The 19,638-nt window shown below is 42.1% G+C and overlaps 1 protein-coding gene across 4 annotated transcripts in view; it reads left to right on the forward strand.

The window, feature by feature from the left end:
• Positions 1–3,358: 3,358 nt before the first annotated feature.
• LOC126387631 (voltage-gated potassium channel subunit beta-3) overlaps positions 3,359–19,638 on the forward strand; it is a 33,090-nt gene continuing 16,810 nt past the window's right edge. The window contains exon 1 of one of the 4 annotated variants that reach the window (XM_050040193.1): positions 3,359–3,995. In XM_050040193.1, coding sequence (XP_049896150.1) covers positions 3,697–3,995 — 299 coding nt within the window. In that variant the 5' untranslated portion in view covers positions 3,359–3,696. Of the gene's footprint in view, positions 3,996–10,476; positions 11,962–13,398; positions 13,548–18,175; positions 18,284–19,638 lie in introns of those variants that run through there. The other 3 variants (XM_050040192.1, XM_050040195.1, XM_050040194.1) reach the window with 3 other exon arrangements.

A 19,638-nucleotide genomic window follows, 5' to 3' on the forward strand; every position in this document is an offset into this window, starting at 1 on the left:
GATTCTGATTGGCTTGCATGGCTTCATCCTTCTCCCTACACTGCCGCCCATAGGTTTGGCATAGTTATGACGGCGCTCGACGGCGTATTTATCCGGGTTCATGTAAATGACAACATTTTTGAAAACGATGTTGTGTGCACGATGTTATTATTGAAAACGGAGCGGGGGAAATATTCATTTCTATGTGTAAACGTGGTGTGAGACAGACTGAATACAAACAGGAGACACAAGAAAGAGGCAAATGCAAAGAATGGGTATGGTTTAACAAAAATTAAGCGGAATTTATAGTTGTGCAAAAGACCCTATGCAGTAGCCTACGCCATTGTGAGCATTTATACTTGTGTGGTGATGCGTCTGTGTCACTCTGCAGTTACACCTCCAAAACACTAGTCGGCGGCAGAGGTCACTATGGAGTGCTGTAAAGTTTAGATGATTCAAAACACACATTAAACACACATTAAACATGGCTTTATAGAGACAGTTTCAAACACAAGTACACAAATCAGCTTCACTATAACTCGCAGCATTCACAGACAAACACTTGTCTTTATCTGGACACATTTTCCCCACAAATACAACATGCTAACGTGATTAGCGCCAGTCTATGGCATTTTACATTGTAGAAATTAGCCTAGCAGCTAGTGATCTTCCCCTTCTCATATAAAACCGGGGACAACAGCAACATCTAACAAAGGTAACGTTACACAATTTGGCTCCATTACAACTCACAAGGTTCACTGACAAAACAACACATTTTCCAAACAAATACAACATGCTAACGTTATTAGTGCCAGCCTATGGCATTTTACATTGTGTAGATTAGCCTAGCAACGTGCGGAGATTTCCTCTGCTCATATGAAGCCAGGATAAATCACACACAAGACTTAATGCTATTTTGTGGAGGCTTTACTGTCTTCACAATTTGTTTTTGTATCTTTTCTGTGAAATAAAAGTGAGTAAAAACTTTGTTTCCACTGAGGGAAATTGTTTTAGCCTACAGAAACAGCCAGGAGGTCTACGTCACCGCTACGTGTGTGTTACAATTCTGGGGAGGTGCACGTAGTCATAGCTACGGCGTCGATTCAACGCAGAAGTATAAAAGACTATAGATCATAAATGGTTTGTCGAACCATTACAAAACTTGCAGGATTATGTTAAATAATAATGTTCAAGTCTGTAAAAATAATTTTGAAATCAGTCACTAGGGGGCGCTGCAGTGTAGTTTGGATTTTTCTGCTGAGCAGTATAATCAAAGTCTCATTCATCCAGTGGCTTGCTTAGGACTTCCCAAACACATGCTGTTTTGCTAAAACGTTATTATTTAAAACATTTCCACGTGGTGAATAATTGATATAGAAATCATCTTTTTATGAGTTATAAATTCCTTTACATTGATTTACTGTTACTTTAAGATAATGTGGGGAGAGAGCTTCTTTGACTCACAGGAAGGGTTCAAAGAAAATATAGCATCATAAACTATTTAATCTGCTGTTTATTAATTTACTTAAACAGATGTTTCAACAGTGATTTGTAACAGTTTAGGGCAGTACAGACAAATGATGGAAAAACTACGCATTTTGTCATTTAATTTGAAGAACTTGTTGAATAAGTTTCATACAGTGCTTGATGTGGTTTTGTGATTTGCTGCCCTGACTTTTACAAACTGTCTCTGTCTCACCTCTCCCATAGTTACAGTAAAGTGAATCTGACACCCATCAGTGCAACAGTGTATAAAGGTGTGAGTGGGTGAGTAACACCGAAGCTGGGAGAGGATCCCAAACAGTGGATCATGACTTCTGATTAAAAGTTGTGTTTTTCTGCCTCCATCTGCAGCAAACCCACCTCCATCACAAACAGTCAAGCTCACCCCCCTCTCATCACTGTACAGTGTGTACGAGGAGGCAAAAATAGCGCGACTCCATCATAGTTTTGCACTCTATATTCCTGAGTTACTATACCGTCAGACTGACTAAATCTATCTTTGCACAGTTATGCAACAGTTTACTAAAAACAAACTGTTCTAACCCAGATATCTGACAGTTATACAATGTGGAGACCACGATTGCTCACACGAATGCAAACATATATTTTTCTCTCAGATATTTTCGAGAGAATATTTCCTGCTACTGAGAGCTGGTGAAGGCCACCATGCACCTCCTGTAGCATGGAAGCACTCAGGGTTGTAATTTACACTGGAGATCAGGACTGACCTCCAGCAGCTGCCTGTGTGACTGTGGTCAATCGAAAGAGTGATTGTAGCAGCTTAATCCCAGATGATCTCTGCTTTTAAAAGCCACTGCAGCAAAGGCAGGAATAACGCCTGTCCACCATGATGACTGGAAGATGAAGGAGCAAGAAGAGATGGACAGATGCATGAATGGATTCTCTGACCATCAATGAGCTTGACGTGTGTGTACAGATGCACTTCCATTCATCCATTAAGTCATTGATGTTTCTTTAATCCTATGTATCCAACCTTTAACCTCCTGTCAAGTGACAAGTGAGGAGTGAGGAAGCATTGAATCATGACTCATCTGATAGTTTTGAAATTAAAATACATCAATCCAAATCCAGCTGTTTGATGGAGGGAGAGAGTGAATCGCTTATGTTTATGTAAGATAAATCCCAGTTTAAGTCCAACAGTGTAAACACAAATGTAACAGCAATATGCATGTAGGAGATTAGAAGGTGGATTTCCTTGCATACACTGTTGAGAAGATAAGTAATCCTTTCCATCAGCATCACCATTTTATAAACTGCAACCTCCTGTGTTACCTAATGATTTCTTTTCCTTATTTTCTTTGATTACATTTCATTTTACAGATGATGTCCGATCCATTTTTATGAACAGGACATCAGTGGTAAAAGATTTTATGTCCCCGTCCAGTGGAAAGAGGTTCACACATTCTGTTTTCCTTGATGCTTTGTGTGAAAATCAGGCACTGGGGGTTTGCACATTAACCCAGACCCCGGCAGTAACACTCAGCACTGGCCTGAAGCCGGTGGCAGGCTTTGGGAGGGTGCCACTCTCTTTTTGTTTGAGCCAACAGGAGCTGGAAGGCAGCAAGACTGTTAGTTATGATGACATTGCCCCCGCTGATGAGCTGATCTCCTCTCCATGTAGGTAAAAAAAGGATTCATTACTACTCTCAGTATCTGAGGAAAAGGTCAGAGAGCTGAACTCCCATAGCCTCTGCTGTATCAGATTATATGGCAGCCACAGAAGTACAGATAATTCATCCGGGCACTCTCTTAATCTGAACAAATGTAAGCTGTTGGGGCTTCAACACAAATCCCTCTTTTAAGAGATAAAGAGAGAAAGATGCTGATTGCTTTTCCTATCCATTTTTGCTCAAAGACGCACCTCACATCAGCAGGAGTCATTGTTTGTGACTGGGTGTTGCTGCTGACATGTTGGGACTGGCTTTGTTTTATTTTGGATTTAGACTCCACAAAGGAGCAATCAAGACTTTTTGATATTTTACAGGTGCTTTAAGTTCTCGCTTCCAGCGGTTTGATGTCTGACATCCTCGGGCCGGATGTTTCAAATCTTCACGAATCTCTATCAAAATAGCTCTGCCTTGTTTTCTCCCTAACTCAGAAGCAGCTTTTTGCCTAAAGTAGATGTAGCAGGCAAAACCGGGCCAAAGAGACGAAGGATTTTTAACAGTTTGCACCACTTGATTCCAGATAACAATGTTTGCCAGCCGTGGTGGTACCGGAGGAGGAGGTAAAGGGGGGAAATACTCAGTGGAAGACCTCTATGGCATCAGTAAGAAGCCCAAGGCATCGTCCTCCTCAGGGAGCATTGTGGCCAAATCTGGAGCCCGGAGCAGCAAGACCTCAGACCAGAGGACCGAGTCAGAGGCCCTGGCTTCTCAGATCCTGGAGGCGGCGCACAGGCTGGTGGAGCGACGCCGACTGGAGCTCTACCTAAGAGAATGTGGCCTCTCCCTGGCTGAGTGTGAAGCTGAGCGCTCTGCAATGACATACAGGTGAGAAGGACAAATTATAATGTGAAAGCATAATGCACTTTGATTTTTGAGGAATAAAAAGATGACAGACAGATGAATGTAAACACATTAGAAGTAAACCTTTCTGCGGCATTCATTAATAACTATTATTATGACAAGTGACAACTGAATATGTACATAAAGCTGCCATATTTAATAAGAAGTTAGCTTTTCAAATGCTTCTAAGCAAGCTAAATGTTTGAGACACACAATGTCAGACCATCCTGAGCACTCTGTGGATGATTCACTTAAATAGCATGATGAATATTTTCTAATATATCACTAACACATGAATGTAGTTGAGTGTCTGAAGAGTGCTGCAGTCCAATGCAGTGAGTGGAAACATCATTCATGGGTGGAAAAAAAATAGAGAGAAATATATTTGCAGTTTTTTTTTCCACCAGTGACCTAGAAAGAAATATCATGCGTTTGATGAGATTTCAAAGCACAGCAGCGCTGAATAAATGTGGCTGGACTGTGGAAACATCTGGTTGTTCAGGATCACTAGTGCCAGATACAGTAACTTAAATGGGACTTGAACCCCAACCATTGTCTAACCCTACTCCAAAGGACAGCTCGACGGGGTCAGCATCAGTAGGGCATAAGTTTAGGGTTAATGACGCGTGATTTGACAGCAGGGGACAGGCAGTCGGTTGTCGCTGTGCTTGTACCTCTCACTTTAAAGGGCTCAGTTTAGCTATTTTGGGATGAAAAGGTTGCCGTGGAACTATTGTCACTGGAAAATGTACAGAATTAAACTATAAAGAGCATAAATGTAGAAGATAAGCAGCATATGGTTGCATATTTTATCACTGCAGATGTGTACCACTTATATCAGTGGCTCATTTGTGAACATCACAGCAGTATTTAAAACCTTTTTTGTAGACAAGTTTGTCTTAACACTATATGGCATTTAATTTGCTACTACATCCAAAGCTGACTAACACAACCATTAAGACTCCAGTAAAGTTGCCTCTAGGTGGCAGCGTCACTCTGGTGTGAAGACAAGTCAGCCCTGTGGCTCAATGACTCAAAACCAGTGAAGGAGCAAAATCTGCAGCTCAAACAGTATCATTTCTATGAACAAGTGACACTTGCAGTCTCAGAAAACATGCCTCATTACACTCAGATCTATCTGTAGTGTTTTCTATCAGCATACAATCAATAACTGGTATACATGACATAACAGGGTGTAATGCAGTTGAACATTCTCCCACCAGCCTCCATCACTGGTCCTTGTGAATATCCTCTTACACTTCATGGCTGTAATGGCAGCAGTCTGTGCATGTGATATGCCTCGGTTTCATTTGTGTAATGATGCGTCAGATTTCAACTCCCTCGTGACTGAAAGTCATTACATGTAATCAACACAGCTAACAATCTACCTCGGCGTTCGGTCTAATTTGCCGGTTTTGCTGGAAACAACAATTTCCCACATCCGCTGATCTCCCGAGTGCAGAGCAAATTTGTGGAAGTGAGACAGATACTTAAATTCTGACAAACAGATTATGAGGGCTGAAAGCATAATCTTGTCTTTCACAAAAATAACGCTTAAAGGTTAGACATGTTTAAACAAATTACAATTTGTCGGATGGATTCAGAATTTTAAAGGATTTAAGTAAAAGCAATCCTGCTAAAAGCATTTAATAACCGTCCTCTGACTGTCCTCTCTGTGACTAACTTATTGCGAAGCTGAATCGTTTTAAGACAAATCAAAACCACAAGAAAAACAAGATGTCTGAAGGGATACTTCAAAGTTGCAGCTCCAGTGAGGATAAATACCCTCAGCTTTGCTAAACTACATGCACATTTCATGTAGAGGCACAGTACAAACAATTGTCAGCATTTTCTACTCTTGCTTCAATCCGAGAAAGTCAAAACCAGCTGTTGGCAGACTGCAGCCACCAGAACAAATGACACTGTGGGATACATGTTTCTTCACTCCATCTAGATTTCCTACTGGGCAACATTTGTGCATCTGAAAACTAACTATACTCTACATGTTATACAATGTTGTTTCCTACCAGGTGCTACTGCAAGTTTTTAAATGACTTTAGGGTAATAACACACACTTCTCTGATACACACTTTAAACAAGTGATCACTCAATTAAAGGAGCAGTGTGTAGCATTTGGGGGATTTAGTGGCATCTAGTGGTGAGGATTTCAAATTTCAACCAGCTGAAACTTCTCCCAGTAAGAATCCCTTCAGTGTTCATTGTTTAGGAGGTTTTTATCCACAGAGGTCTCCTCCTTTCAAAAACAACAGACCAGGTGATTAAAACCAACATATTCTCACTCTTTACAGGAAATTTACCTTTTACATCTGGTCTCTTTCAAATTAAAAGCACTACATCGGTACAACACTGCGAATTGACGTGTTTTTTTCCTTCAGCAACAACCGCACATGGTTGGATTTTGCCAGCACACACACATGGTTAGGTTTAGGAATAAAAAACACGGTTTGGCTTTATAGTCTTGCGGGATGCAAACACTACTGATGGTCGGCATTTGTTGGACCCACACGATCCACTTGGACTTGCGCTGCCTTAACTTTCATTGTTGTCCCACCATGTTTCCACCTGACGCCACTAAGCACCATTAAACTAGAGGCGATCAGCTGTGAATCATGCCGACATTAAAGACAGCTTTTATCGTTGATGTCTGACGCTGCAAATCACTACCCAAGTACCGGATTTTCACTTCGGAGTGAGACTGGGATAAACCAGTTTCTCCAACACAGTTTGGCATGTTTGCAACGAGCACCTGCTAATGTGTGCTCACTTTTTTTTTTTTCTCTGATAACTTAAGACGAGCAGTTCAGTAGGTTTTTACCATGAGCTGAATTATCTGCAGAATTCTCCAAAACTGTGATTTAAAATGGTAAAAACACTGAATAAAGCAGTTTCATGCTACAAATCAGTTTTTCTCTGATGCTGTTTGGCTTATTGGTGATGCATCACCAGCCCTGCAGCTGCTAATGTGTGCTCATTTTCTTTCTCTTTCTCTTCTCACTTATGATCCAGACATTCAGGAGGTTTTTACCGGGAGCTGAATTATTCACAGACGTCTCTTCCTCTCCAAAACAAATGTAACAACAATGAATAAGTTTCACATTTTCAAAAATTCAGTGTTTTTTCCTTCATTGCTTGTTGCAGAGGGGCTGAGAACTACAGTGGCCAATGTGAAAACATGTAAAGATGAATGGCACTATCCTAGCTAATGTTTGGTTTGTCTGTCCTGAGATACTGTAGAAACATGGCCATGCAACATGGCGATCTCCACAGACGAGGACCTGCTCCCTATGTAAATATAAACAGCTTATTCCAAGGTAACAAATACACAACAATTTATATTTTCAGGTGATTATACACTAAAGAAAACATAATGATTGTATTATATTCCACTTCTACCAACATATCCGCCTAAATCCTACACTGCACCTTTAAAACTTCAGCACCTAAAATCAATGAACAGACCTATGTGTTTGCAGAAAACCTCACATAAATAAGAACTTTATTACACTCTGTTAGAGAGCTGCACAGGTTCAGGCCACAGCAACATTTTGTCAATGAGAAACATCATTATGTAAATAAGCTTGAGCATCAATGAAGGAGGCTTGTCCGTTCATAGAGGGTCACAGTTTAAGGAGATGAGAGCTGTAGCACCAAGTCTGATAGCAGAGTTGTATAGAATAGCTACCTTTTCGAGGCCATTCTCCTTACACAATCTGTTATGTAATGTTTCATCTATGAATCTCATTTCCTTTGCCTTCTTGTTTGTATGAAGGTGAATAGACGTATCTGCAGACACATTCATTTTCGCTGTCTATGGATACAGACAGTGGAGCAGCTGGTGCTCTGTAAGTGAAGTGAGGTGAAGCTCCCAAGTGTTGGGAGCAGGATGAGTGTCATTGCATTAAAGTGATGATGACGATGATGATGGACATTGTTTGGAGTGAAGGTGAAGGTTAAGCCCATGCGTAGATTTAGTCAAAGTGATTATGTAGATTTGTCTCTATCTTGTTAGAGCTCCGGAACACAAAGTGATTCCTGGAAATCTTGTGGCTTCACCATCCACGTATCTGCTTGCTTTAACAGGACAGGAGATCATTAAACCATCTTCACTTTCAAAATGTCACAGCGGGTGGTGTTCACATTTTCCTTCTGCCTGTACAGCTGGAAACTTCCCCGTCCCAACATGTACTGAATAGCTCTTTTAAAAAGAGCTGATTGCCAGCTGGGATTGGGACACCTGGGACTGCAGATTGCTCTGAAGCAAGATTTCATTAGACACGACTCCTGAGAACAAATTGACAGGAATGATGAATGTTTGTATGTATGTGTGCTCGTCTGCATTTTTATTTGCCGATCGTCCCGCTGTGTGAAGCAGAGAGAGTAAACACCGAGCAGCACTGACTGAAACTTTTTTCGGATTGACAGTCTCCTCTAAGGATATGTGGCAGCATAGTTTAGACTGTAAACACAGCCTGGAAGGAACTATTATCATTGCCTGGCCACCAAATGACACATCAGTTTTATTTTAACATGATGTGATGTGAGGCAATGAGATATGATATGCCACGCTATGCTTTGTGATGATGTGATGTGAGGTGACTTAAAAGCCATGTATCTGCTCTTTGTTGTGAGCTGATGATGGCACAGTGTTGCACACGGGCGGATTATAAGACAATGGGCCACTGCTGGGCACAGACCTACAAAAGGCCCCACCACCTCTCCTACTTAGAAGCAAGATACACTGACTTTGTGGTGGTTTTGCATCTGGTTATGCATTATTTTGTTTGTTTGTGCCTCTTTGTGGCCATTTTGTATCTCCATGTAGCTGTTTTGTGTCTCTTTTGTATACCTTTGTGTACTTTTTTGTTATTTGTGTCCCACTGTGATTGTTTTGTGTCTCTTTTGTGTCAGTTTTTAGTTATTTTCTGTCTCCATGTAGCTGTTTTGTGTCTCTTTGTACTCATTTTGTGTCTTTTTGTGGTTGTTTTGTGTCTTTTTTGGTCATTTTGTGTGGCTTTATAGTTATTTTTTGGCTCTTTGTTGCTATTTCATGTCTCCCTGAGGTTGTTTTGTGTCTCTTTGTGGTCATTTTGTGTTGCTTTGTAGTGATTTTGTGTCTCTTTGTAGCTGTTTTGTGTCTCTTCATACTCATATTGTATCTCTCTTTGGTCGTTTTGTGTCTTTTTGGGGTTAATTTGTGTCTTTTTGGTCATTTCGTTTTGCTTTGTAGTGATTTTGTGTCTCTTTGTAGCTATTTTCTGTCCCTTCATACTCATATTGTATCTCTTTTGGTTGTTTTGTGTCTTTTTGGGGTTATTTTGTGTCTTTTGGTGGGTGTTATGTGTCTCTTTGTAGTTGTTTTGTGTGTCTTTGAGGTTATTTTGTGTCTTTTTGTCTGTCATTTTGTATCATTTTGCTGTTGTTTTGTGCCTCTTTGAGGTTAATTTGTGTCACTATGTGGTCATTTTGTGTCTCCTTGTAGCTGTTTTGTGTCTCTTTGTAGTCACTTTGTGTTTCCTTGTAGCTGTTTTGTGTCTCTCTGGGCTTTGTAGTCACTTTGTGTTTCCTTGTAGCTGTTTTGTGTCTCTCTGGGATCATTTTGTGTCGGTTTGTAGTCATTATATCTCCTCGAGGTTGTTTTGTATCTTTTTTAAATCATTTTGTGTCTCTTTGTGGTTGTTTTGTGCATTTTGTAGTTATTTTGTGTCTCTTTGCAGCTCCTTTGCATCTCTTTATGGTCTTTTTTCAAGATTATTTCTTGGGCTTTTTGCCATTAATGACAGGACAGTTTCACTCATGAGGGGGGAAGGGAGAGAGAGAGAGGGGATGACATGCAGCAACCCATGGCTGCTGCAACCATGGCATTGCCTTTGTGCATGGGGCACCTGCTCCACCCACTGAGTTGCTGGGTGCCCTTTTTGTGATGTTTTTGAGTGTCTTCGTGGTCAGTAGGTGTTAATTTATGTGACATTTTGAGGGTGATGGCTGGGGAGGGCCCCTTGACCCTTTGGGTCCCTGGGCATGTGCCTGGTAGGACTGGTCAGTAATCCATCCATGGTGTTGCAGTATGATTTTTGGTGATTGGTTATAAATATACACAGTAGATCAAGTGGAAGTGGTGGAAACATGGGTGTGGTGGAAAGAGAGGTATGTGTGAAAGATGATGCTCTGGAGATTTAATGTGAAAATGAAAGTATCAATAATGTGACATCAGCCCTGTGAATTAAAAAACTGGTACATGGGAATTTTTTTTTCATTTCAGAACAGTGTTTATAAGCTGCACTAACATAATGTGACGGTGTGATGAAATGTGTGTGTGTGTATGTGTGTACACCCGTGTGATGAAAAATGTAGAGATCACACCCGTGAGAGAGAGAGAGAGAGAGAGAGAGAGAGAGAGGGAGGGAGGGAGGGAGACAGAGAGCATCTTGAAAGCCCCCACATTGCTTGTGTGTCGTGAACATTTTTTGGAGCCTCTGGAAAAAAAAAGGAAAGAAGAAAAAAGTGGGACTGTGAAGTGACAGAAATGATGTGATGGAGAGCCAAGAGGCGGCACCGAGCGTTTGATATGCCTGATTTTGGGGCCAGTATGCCGGCGTTTTTTTCAAATCCGTGCACCGTGAGATTTTGTCGAATAACGGGAGACCTGCACAGCTGCTGCCGGTATGTGAGCGACTTCACACACTGAAGGTAATAACATTAATAAAAAAAACCCGGCTCTGGTGTTTGCTCTTGAATTTCTGTTTCCTCTCCCTCTCTTTTTCTCTTGCATCAATTTGATGCTGCGTGAGGCTGCTGGGCGATGATGCATCGGTGGGGTTTGACTGTGTGAATTCGCATCTTATCAAGTCTATTCACCCTGCTCGGACTTCGGCAATGTAAATTCGAGCAATCAAACCAGTTTTTTATTCTTGCTGACCCACCTTGCGACAAAAGAAAGAATATGCCTTATTTCGACGCGAGGTGTGAGGATGCCTGTAGCTGTGATTGTGTCATTGCTGCGGCACACTCCGGAGCTCCTCGGCTCAAGACAGACACAACTAACCTCAGCTGAAGAGAAGACAGCGAGCTATCAAGTGCTTTACCACCCCGACGTAAGCCATACGAGCCCCGTGCATGTATGTGGGAGAAGGCCGAGCTGCTGCTGCTGCTGCTGACACTCTCCAGGGAGGCTTCTGTTGCTCTGAGGTTTTGGGGCTTCCCAAGAACTGCCACATCCCCAAATCCGTTTGAGGACTGCTGAGAGCTTACAAGCTTCCTGATGCTTTTTGGAGGGCAGCCCTGATGCATCTTGTGAGCGTGAAAACTCAGAGAGCCCTTTTGCCAGGTTTGCATCACCACCAGACAGGAGACAGAGCAGACGGTAACTCTGTGTGTGTCATGTTAGAGGCTGGACTCTCGCCTGCTCCCTCCTGCTCTCAGCCAAAATCTCTGACCTGCCCTGTCTGAGGCCCTTTTTGTGTACGAGCATCACTTGCTTCAACAAGCCAGAACAGCACAACGGGAAACAGTGGCAAGCAGCACCAACAGTTTGCAGACATTACTGTTTGTGTGACCCCCCCAACATCCCTCTATCAAAATAAGAGCCCCCGGAAACCAGGGTCAGGATGCAGGTGTCTTTCGCCTGCACCGAGCACAACCTCAAGAGTCGCAGTGAGGACCGGCTTTGTGGCCTTCGCACTGCTCCACCTCCTGGAGGAAGCAGTGGAGGAGTAGGGGGAGGCGGTGGAGGAGGAGGAGGTGGTGGTGGTGGTAGTGGAGGAGGAGGAGGCGGAGGTGGTAGTGGAGGAGGAGGTAGTGGACAAGGGAGTAATGGCAACTACATGTCCCAAGGCTCGGTCAAGACCAGGGAGGGTCCCGGGTCCCGGCAGACTCCACAGGGCCATGCCCACATGAAGGAGGCCATCGGGCGCCACACCAGTATGAAGTACAGGTGAGTATGGAGATCAGGAGCATCAGGGGTGGAGGGTTAATCCACATCAGAGGGATATCTCACTGGTTTTCATTCCACTTCCATTATCACGGCCTTCTGACCTCCAGATTATCTCACAGGTAGATTATCATAACGAGCATCAGTAGTAAATCCTCTGTCAGGGACGAGGAGGTGGCAGGTGACTTGATTTGCCCTCCTGTCATCATGAAGCTCCACCAATCAGGCTTTCTATTTTCTCTTTGTTGAGATGTGAGGTGAATTTAAGGTTAGCACAAATTGTCACCAACATGCATCCTGTAACATATTGTGCGGGCTGCCTACATATCCATTAGCGAGTATGAAAAGCACCTCAGTGAGTGCAGTGATTTTTACTGACATTATAAAAAATGACATTTACTCTGCAAAACGCTTGTGCTGATGGATGTAAAAATGCTTATATAATCCATACCAAGCAGCCATAATGTTATCACAGCATAACAGACAGTATGCATATAGGAGCATCTGCCATAGGCTTAGGTGTTTTTATGCAGATTTCACTCTGGCCTCTTGCTCTTCACCACAGATTAATAAAAAGCCTCCAATAACAGCTATGCTAAAAGCACCCCAGGCCCCCCTAGCTTTTCTTGGAGGTTTGTAAAGCATTTAATTTTCATAAAATCCTTGTGCAGCAGGGTGTCTTATGCATAGAAATTTATTGCACATACCAGGTCTGAGTCATGATGTAAAGGGGGAAAACAGTCCAAAGAAAAGAATGTCACTTGAGTTTTTTCTCTGACACAGTTCACCTTGATGGATTAGAGCTTCAGCTTGACAAGGGCAGCTGTGCGTGCGGCCTCAGGGGTCCTCAGAGCAGTGGACAATAATGTATATACATAAACACACATAGCGTGCACCAGAATCCATAAGACCATAACCTCATAGCGTCTGTTTCCTTCATTTAGACTGTAAAATTCAATAACAAGGAGGAGGGTTTTAATGACCTGTTTTCCTGGTAATCAGGTTGATTGAATTGCTGCCATTCTCTTCAGTCAATTTAGTTTTCATTTAATAGGATGTTTAAAAAGGGAACGGGGCACAAGATGAAACCTGGATATCTCCACTACTGTTTTATCTTCCTTGAGAATTGCATACGTTCCTGTGATTGGGTTATTCCCGTAGCTCTGCCGTCTCTGGAAAAGTGTCACTAATAGGGAGTGCAGCAGCACAATAGGTTTATACAGCATATGGCCAGCTCCAGTTGCCAGTGGCAACACCCCAGGCATTGCCTTTAGTTTTTGTCTGTCTTATTTCCTAATCAGTCAGCTCTGCCGTCGCTTATCAGTCCCTTCTGCAAGCGACTCCTCTCAAAGCCCAACCACCCGGCCGCAGAGCGTGTTTGTGGCAGCACAGTGGTCGCACATTCTCCATTTTACACTGTTGTCACAATCACACTGAGGTCAGGGAGGAACAGGGATCTGCATAAAACATGTCCGCATGCTGGAGGAATGAGCCTGTGTATCCGTGCAGAGAGTAAATGTCAGAGGTTTTCTTGACATGATGTTGATTGAGGCCAAATGAATGCCACCACAGAGAAGACGTGAACAGTTGTGAGTATATTTGATCTCCAGATGGCACCAATCCTTGCTACTGTCTGCCCTGTTTGACTGCATGTTTTCTGATCCCCCCCTGCTATCTCATTAACCTGAGTATTCATCACTTGCTGGCAGGTCACAGACGATGGCACCTGCTGCCAGTTATCACTCCCACAAGCCCCTGTTGTCACCCCCTGCCCTAACTCTCTCTGTTTGAATCTCTCTTTATCTCTTTTCTTTGATCTACGTCTCTTAATTTCTGACTAATTTTCCTTGAAATAGTACAGTAACACTGTTGCAGTGCTTGGCAGCATGCATGTGTGTGTGTGTTTTACAAGATAAGGAAAAAGGTTATGAAAAGGTTGACCAATGTGCAAACAATTAACAACAGTAAGACGGCTGTTGTCAGCAATACTTTGTGACTCTATTTACTGCTACTCATATCTATAGAGAAGTGTTAATAAATCAATGTTTAAACACTTTTTTGCAATCTTTAATATAGAGTAATATCTAAGAATAATTGGGTTGATCAACAGTCACATCACAAGTTACATTTCAGTAGTCAAAAAGCTGTCTTTGCATCAGCTCATTTCAAAATCTTTGAGTTTCAATTTCATTTTGAAGGGACAGTTTACCTCCAATAAAACAAACACATTTTTCCTCTTACCTGTGGTGCTATTTATCAGTCTAGATTGAGATATCGGCCGTAGAGATGTCTGCCCTCTCTTGAATATAATGGAACCCGATGGTACTTGTCTTGTGGTGCTCAAAGTGCAAAAACAAACAAACAAACAAACAAAAAGCATTTAAAAAACTCAACAGCAATGTCTCTTTCCAGAAATCATGACCCGGTTACTCAAGATAATCCACAGACCTTGTTGTGAGCAGTTTCATGTTGGAACTATTTTCTCTCTCCTGAATTACACCCGCCAACTGAATCACAGCCCAGAAGGAGGCATGCATCTACTGCTAGCGCACCTAGCACCACTGAGCTAGCTAACGTTACAGCTCAGCTGAGGATGACGCCATTAGTGTTTACATCTCACGCTGTCAAGAGCACAAACATCTCGTCCACGAGTAGATGCATGCTTCCTTCTGCACGGCGATACATTTGGTGGGTGTAGTTTGGTAGAAAGAAAATAGTTCCTAAATGAAACTGCTCTGGATTATCTTGAGTAGCTGGGTCATGATTTCTGGAAAGAGACATTGCTGTTGAGTTTATCACATCAAAACAATCTAGACTGATAAATAGCACAACAGGTAAGAGAAACAATGTTTACTTTTGATTATGGGGTGAACTGTCCCTTTAAAATGAATTCCTCACAGTTATACTGAGCAGAAAACAGCAGTGATGGAGTCTTTTTTTTCGGGACCTGTGGAGGTGAGGTGAGTCTAGAAGTCTCTCAGGCAAAGTTCTGTCACTCAGCAAATTGGCCGTTTCTATGGTAACCGAGCCCTCTCGATTCACCAACAGCAACCTGGTAAGCAGGTCAGGTATATTTCCAGGATAGATTTATCTGCCACTGTTGGACATTTCTCATGGATTTTTGTAATGTAATGGCCGCGGGGCACATAGTGCCAGTTAGAGGCAGCTGGATGCAGCTACCTTGGTGCATGGAGAGGGGGAGCATGTTAAGTAGGAAAGCCATACTAACACATTCAGTACAAATATTGTTAAAGAGCCAAATGTTTAAGAAAATGTTGCTCTGAAGCAACTTTAATGACAGCAGGAGAGGCAGGGAGGAGTTCAGGGATGCCGACATGCTCATCCTGTGGATCTCAGGGAGTCAGACTGAAGTTTAGGCAACATTTTGTCTCTGTGCAGAGAATTTAGCTCATAATTTGTCAAAGGAATACTTCAACACTTTGTGAAATACACTTATTGGTTTTCTTGCAGAGAGTGAGATGAGAAGATCGATACCACTCCATGTCTGGACGCTAAATATATAATATGAAGCTATGGCCAGCAGCATGGTAGTTAAGCTCAGTATAACAAGTGGAAACAGGGAGTGTTCAGGAAGTGTCTACGTCTGGCCAAGAAATACTCCAGCACATAACCTGGAAAACCCACTATGTGTTGTTTATACACGTCAGTGTACTTTAGAAGTGTTGGTAGGCAGATTTTGTCATCTTAAGACACAGACAGGCAAACTGTCTACCTGCTCTAGTCTTTGTCCTAGGGTGTTAACTGGCTCCTGGCTGTAGCTTTATCATTAATGGACATGTAAGAATGGTATCAACCTTCTCACTTAACTCTGTCGAAGTGTTCCTTTAATAGTTTGATGTTAGGTAGACTAGTCAGTCGCCTCTAGTATCTTCTAGTCTTGCTATAAAAGACCATTTGAACCCCGTTTCCACCAAACACTTTTGGTATGGTACCTTTGGAACCAACAGTAACCCTTCAGACATGGTACCTAGACCCTGGCGTTTCCACCGCAAACAGTTCTCTTAAATGTGGGCGGGGTTGTTGTCACTCACTGCTCCGTCCAGAACGCACTGTATTTCCTCTTTTATCAGTCTGCACCTCATGTGTCGTCCACAGAACAACACGTTGACCTTCCAGAACAAAATAGAACAGGCTGCAGTGAGAGTCTCTCTCCATGGGATTTTTAAAAATAGGCAAGCTTGGGAGTTTAGTGTTGCCGGAGCCCACAGGAACGACACTCTGCAACGCTTTTTTATTTTCCAAGTGAGGATTGGGATATATGCCGTTCCAGTTGAAATTAATATATATGTAACCGCTTGATTCACTCATTACTAAAAGTGTATGTCATATAAAAACTAAAGTAATGGCCAGAGTTGTCACATTTAAATTTAAGGTGTGTTGATGGGTTCATGTCCGCACCTTATGCATTGAGTAACATTACAAGTTAATGTTCCACCTTAAAAGTCGCCAGCTGTCGGCCCAGTGAATTAAGTTATTTTTTTCTCAGACTCCAGCTGCTGTGAGAGGCAGCAAAGCATCCTTTCATTTTATAGTTACAGTTTACTAATAAAACTCTCCACAGTATGAACAGTGGTTACATGAGCCTCAAAACCAGCCACAACTCAGCCCTGAGCAGAGTGACTGTCCTCTATTGACCAGTCAACAGACTGCAGTGTTCACAGCTCCACCTTTTAGTACCAGATCTGTGTGCTAGGTACCCCAACAGAGGGGGGACCAAAAATGGGAATGATACGGAACAGTTCCATCAGTACCATCCACAACTTTATACAGTGGAACGGAAAAAAAAGTGTACCGAACTGAACTGAACCGTATTGCAAACCACCATTCCTGTAAGCGAGCTAAGCTTACAAACACAAGTTTAAACAGTAAAATTACATTTCAGTGATTTCTTTTTACAAATTCGAGCACCACTAGTTATTGTCCTCCCCTTTTAAAAAAAATGTCAAGGTCCATCAGGTTTAGAACTTTGAATCAAACCTCAAGGTCCCCATCAGCACATGGAGTTTCCTCAGATGCAGATGCCAGCAGACAGCTCTGGAAAAAGTTTGTCAGTGGACCTTGAGTTAAAATTACTTTGTCAAACTGCTATTTTCAATGTAATATATGATCTCTATCACTAAACATTCAGTGGTGCCTCCTGAAAATTTTTCATAGGGGTGGCCAGATGGGGCCACTGAAAATCTTGGGATGGCACACCAAAACCAATAATAAACAAAATATGTACTGGGAACAAGCCCTCTCAGTTTAAAAACACAGCACAAAGGCCTCCATTTATTTTTATGATTGTGTCAGGGTGGCCATGGCCCCTCTTGGCTGCACCACTGCTTGCTGCCTCTGATGTCTTGTTGAACTCTGATTGCCTGTCCTTGACTACACGTGAAGTCAAATTCTCACCGCAGCAGAGATGAGTGAATGTCCAGTGAAAGGTGATATACCACAAAGTAGACCACTGTATTGATAATAATACCTGATATTCAGTTGCAGGAGAACAAGGCTTCCACGTATTTGCATTTGTATCAGGATTTGAAGTGTCCTGACATTCAGCCATGCAGAGAGGCGCTGTGCTCTAACAGAGTACACTTGAACAGTGAGTTTTGAAAGCCTGAACTCTCAGCAGCTGATGAAGTAATGATCGAGTCGTACTGATGAACAACCCTGTCAAGTTGTACAGATATATTGTGGTCCTTTAGTGCTATGAGACGGTGATCCGGCCCCAGACTTATCATTCACTCAGTTTCGCCCTTTTATGCACGCTGAGGGCACAATGACTTCACAGTTTCACTTTGATAATTTGATCCCAGACTGTTTAATGTGGTTTTAGAGTTGCCTCATACATAAAACTCTGCAAAGCTGTGGAAAAAATCAGCAAGCAGACCATTCACACTTTCATAAAAACCCTATGGACACCATAATAAATACCAAACAGTGATAAAATATGGACTTCGCAGAGTGGAGTCGTGATGAATAATAATTAAGTGATAATCAAGTGCTTTGGCCTCATATTGTTATCGTGATTAATAATCATCAAAAACAAATTGTTTGTGTAGCAGCGAGGAGAACAAGGCCACATGCTGCAACAACCTTGACCTTCAACTCTCCTCTCGCCGGGTTTTTGAGCTCTCGGTTGACTGAGCCGATTCGTGACATCACTTTGAGGTCCTGCAACAAGTTTTAGTCAAAGTCACACTGTGTCTTCACTTGCCTCATTTCAGTCTGGCTCCTCATCAAAACATATCCATATCCAAGATGTTTTTGGCTGCTGAACTGCGAAAAATCTGGCTGCTTATTTCATCTGCCACCTACTGATATGTATTAACAGGTTGCTGAATGTTATAATTATAAGTCATGGAATTGTACAATACTTTAGAGTAGACCATTATTTGTACAGCTGCAGGTTTGTACAACTTAAAGGGATTGTAAAACTTGTACATAAAGCTGATAACTTAATCTTTTCAGAATGTGAAGTGACTGCTGGGTCAGTGTTGTTTGATGAGGCTTACATTCGTCAATATTTTCCTGTGGACTGAAGCAGCAATCAGCAGGGGCAGGCGAGCATCGTAATCAGGGCCAGCAAAATGTGCGTCACGTCCTCTGAAAAGGCTGTCTAGTCAAAGTCAAAGTCTGATATTGTCTCCTGGCAGAGACAAAGTCATCATTACGTCAGAGCAGAAACAGCCTGATGAAAAAGAGTCTCCGCAGGTCCTGCAAATCAAAAAGCAATGAAATATATTATCCAAATCTAATATTTTTACATTTTGTAGATGTCATAAAGTTATGAAAGCTCTTTGGAAGCTTAGTTTTTTCTTAATTTTACCCAATATTCCACTGTCCGGAACATATACTGTAAAAATAATTGCAGTGTTTCCACAAAATTTGCTGCTTAATAATGATAATAATACACTTTAATACAATGAACCTTTCTGGAAGACAGTTTGCAGAGTGCTTTACAGGGTAAAAACAAAAAACAACAGAATCATTAAGAGCTAATCATGAAAACAATAAAAACAACAGCAACATCAATAAAAAATAATAAAAAAGCAATAACACATAATTAAAATGAAACAAATGGTTAGGAAGATAAGCTAGAAGAATCATGGGAAGGTCTTGATGAGAAAGATGTTACCATCCTAATCCAACACATTCTCACTACAACCTCGTCACATATCGACATTTGGTCATGGACCTTCTGTGTCCAGATACGATTTGAAAGGTACTCTGGGTGCGTTGGTTATTGAGGTTCTCGGACATTGTGTCAAGTTCTGCCTGTTACATGCTTTGTCTTCTTTCAAAATACACTTCAGTTTTCACAGGAAATATAACGTTTACGTACAGTCTCTTTCAAAATAAATGCACTACATCGGTATAGCACTGCAAATTTAGAATCATACGGGACGCGAACACCACTCTCTCAGACCCATCCACCAGACCTCCCACCCACCCCAGTCAGACTTTCACTGCCTTAACTTTCATCCTTGTCCCACCGCGTTTCCCCCCAACACCACCTGGTGCTGAAAAATTATAACGGGCTGCGTATCATGCCAATGTTAAAGGGAAATTTCGGTTTATTTCAACCTGTCTCCTATCGTCCTAAATTTGTTTCAAGTGACTAGTGACATAGAAATAATAGTTAGCATGTTAGCCGTTAGCCTAGATACAGCC

The sequence above is a fragment of the Epinephelus moara genome, chromosome 3 (genome assembly GCF_006386435.1).
Source record: "Epinephelus moara isolate mb chromosome 3, YSFRI_EMoa_1.0, whole genome shotgun sequence".
NCBI classification, from domain to species: domain Eukaryota; kingdom Metazoa; phylum Chordata; class Actinopteri; order Perciformes; family Serranidae; genus Epinephelus; species Epinephelus moara.